General features: G+C 40.4%; 1 protein-coding gene across 1 annotated transcript in view; it reads right to left on the reverse strand.

The window, feature by feature from the left end:
* The window catches only part of AKT1 (AKT serine/threonine kinase 1), a 37569-nt gene that overhangs the window by 4809 nt on the left and 29599 nt on the right, over positions 1 to 3161 (reverse strand). Inside the window, exon 10 of the mRNA XM_010171602.2 lies at positions 2118 to 2205. Coding sequence (XP_010169904.1) covers positions 2118 to 2205 — 88 coding nt within the window. The remainder of the gene's footprint in view (positions 1 to 2117; positions 2206 to 3161) is intronic.

The raw sequence follows: 3161 nt of genomic DNA on the forward strand, positions 1-3161 counted from the left end.
GGGACAACCCTAGTTATTCGGAACTCCTTATAATTCAGAGCAAAGCTGTGTTTCCAAAAAGCTTAATTACAAAGTAAGCGTTCTCAGTTACCCCAAGCCTATATTCATAAACACATTCACCGTTATCTGGAGATAGTGGGTAACCAAGACTGGCACATAAACACCTCTAGGCAGCTGACAAAATTCAGCTTTTATCTGAGAGACTGCATTTCAGGTAAATGCTGTGAGATTCTCTTTGGATCACCCAGAACCTGGGCAGCAATTACTCAAGGGCTTCCTGAAATCTCTTCATTTGCACAGCATGGCTATTTCTACAGTACGTGATGGTTTACATCCAATTTCAGATGCACATGCTAATGGGACAGAAGCCAAACCAGAATCCAGCCTCCTTGGATATGTCAAGGTCAGAAATAGTCTCAATTAGCAGAGCTTTCTCCAAAATATGTAACATTTGGAATTTCCTGGTAGTTTCCATAGCAATCTGAGTCAGTACTACTATGGGACAATTTACAAAGGCTTTCTCAGTCCTACGGATAAATAAATTGCCTCCAGCTTGTATGATTTCTCCTCCATTCAGGGAAGCAGAACTACCATCAAATAACAAGTAACTTAAGTTGATAATGGGGCTTTAATGTCTTTACTGATTACCTTAAACTGCAAAAAAATAGCAATACCCCAAGTATTCATTCAGCTTGTCAGCTGGGTGAAAATGGGGATAACTTCCTGTTTAGAACAGTAATTCACAGAATGGTGAATTCACAGAATTCAAATACACTTCTTACATCATACTGAATAAACCCCATGCAACTCCCTGCTCCCTCATGACCACATGCAGCTCCCTCTCTCAAGGGATGCTTCAAAAGGATGGAGGTCTAAACTCTATCTACACTTTCGTAGCACAAAAACTCGTTTTATGATTTTTTTTTCAGTTCCCTTTAGCCACACAAACCTGTGAGGAAGCGAGAGGAGAGAAGGAAACAGAGCACTCTGTAATTGTATACAGGCACTAGACAATTCTCCCACTACAGTATGGAAACCAGCAGCGTTATGCTCTGTTTTTTCAAGAATATAAACACAGCTAATAGATCACTGTACCAGTTTTACTGAAAGAATCCAAAGAATTAAAACTTAGTTTCTGCTAAGTGTCTTACCTGCTCCCACCAACTGGAGGGAGAACTAAACTATATTTAGAGATCAAACGAGATCTGATAATGAGGGGCTGCAGGGGGAAGGAGGGAAATTGGGAAAGGCTGGGATTCGTGTGGCACCAGTAGATGGGAGCCTTGAATCACCAGACCCACGTTTTAGTTAGCTGCATTTCATGTGAGCATTACAGAAAATGTGGCTGGTGAGAATCAAATGGGAGAGGACAACAGCAGATCACCCTGAGAGCATGAAGTAGGGCACCTTGGAGGAGTGAAGTTATATCAGTGGGCAGAGTGAGGCATAGACAACTGATAAAACACACTCATATGGAAAAGGCTGAGCTCTTTGACTTCAGCATCTCCCACTGGAAAGCCTACAAACTCAGTGGCTCTCAAGGAAACCTGGGAGAAACACCACGAAGTGCAGACAATTCACATCAGCCCACTGTCACCAATAAAAAAAACAGTAGGCTTGGATTGATGTAAAAGGCAACACTTCTCTGCACTTGCCTATTCAGCCTAATTTCATCATTCAAGACAGGAAAAATGCAAAGGGAACAAACAGCCCATCTTCCACTACTGCTCCTAGGAGTTTTGCTTCAGATGCTCAGGAACCAACAATAACTCCTGGGCTCACGAGGGACACGAGTTGATAGCAAGGAACGGCAACAAGAATTCACAGGAAAAGCCATTTTAAAAGCTTATATACTATCAAAATTTGGAAGCAATTTTTGTTACATCCTATTTATTCAGTCAAAAAAACCCAAGTATCTCATTGAGGAAAAAAACTCTGGTTCAGAAGTAAACCAATTACAGAATTTTAAGAAACATGAAGCAATTTATCCTCATTAAAAACAACTGCAAACTTCTTCCGTGGAGGTCTTTGGTGTACCTTACAGAGGGCAATAAAATTTGAAACATTCAGTATATTCACAGCTACAATTCACCTCAGGAGAACAGTTGTGTAAATACCTTTTTCTCGTATACATCTTGCCAAACAATGCCAGCAAAGAATTTGTGCTGCATAATCTCCTTGGCATCATCAGGACCACCACCTAACCTGTTTGGGGCAAAATAAATAATTAAATGTTTGAGTAGAGTTATTTTTCTCATACAATTTTTATTAAACGGTAGTGAAAAAATTCTGAGTTTACATAATACATTTGGAACAGTTCTAGCATTTGCTTCATATCTGTTTTTGTGCAAGAGCTGCAGGATAGTCTATTTTAGGCTTTAATACAATTCCACTACAAGATTTGAAAACATGCTAACAAAAAGAATTAGAAAAAAGGTGTCTCTTAAACAAACAAAAAATAATCACAATTCAAAAGACCTGTCCTTCAGGAAAGATACTGTCCTAGGGACCACAGGAGATCCTGCAAGTAAAAGGTCTGAGCCACACACCCTCCTCTCTTTCTAAATTAACAATTGACTACCCCTTATTATTTTCTAGAGCAGAGGGATGCACACAGTAAAACTGAATTTGATTTTGAAGTGTAAGACAAGCAAGACTTTTTAAACTAATTTATGCAACCTGATTTAAATTTCCATTAAAGAAAACAGTTGACAACTGCAGTGATAATATCGTGCTGTATGCAAATCTTTCCTCCTCCTTGGCTTCACAAAAACACAAAGGGTGTTTTATTGACTTAAGGTATATCAAGATAAAGCACTTTTATTCCAGAATAAAACTGTCCACACAGCTTATAGATGCAATCAGGTTAGTTGCAGTCACGCTAACAGATGCTTAAATTTTGCTGTGGAGGTCAAAATGTTCTCTAAAAGACTGAACCATATCTGCAAGCAAAGGCATGCACTGAGAAGCACAAATACAGGCTGGGTGATGAGCGCCTTGAGACCAGCTCCAAAGAGAAGGACTTGGGGGTGGTGGTGGACGAGGAGCTGAACATGAGCAGACAATGTGCATATCCTGGGCTGCATCAAGAGAAGCATGGCCAGCAGGTCGAGGGAGGTGATTCTCCCCCTCTACTCCGCTCTCATAAGGCCCCACCTGGA

This window comes from Antrostomus carolinensis, unplaced genomic scaffold (genome assembly GCF_000700745.2).
Source record: "Antrostomus carolinensis isolate BGI_N321 unplaced genomic scaffold, ASM70074v2 scaffold6787, whole genome shotgun sequence".
NCBI classification, from domain to species: domain Eukaryota; kingdom Metazoa; phylum Chordata; class Aves; order Caprimulgiformes; family Caprimulgidae; genus Antrostomus; species Antrostomus carolinensis.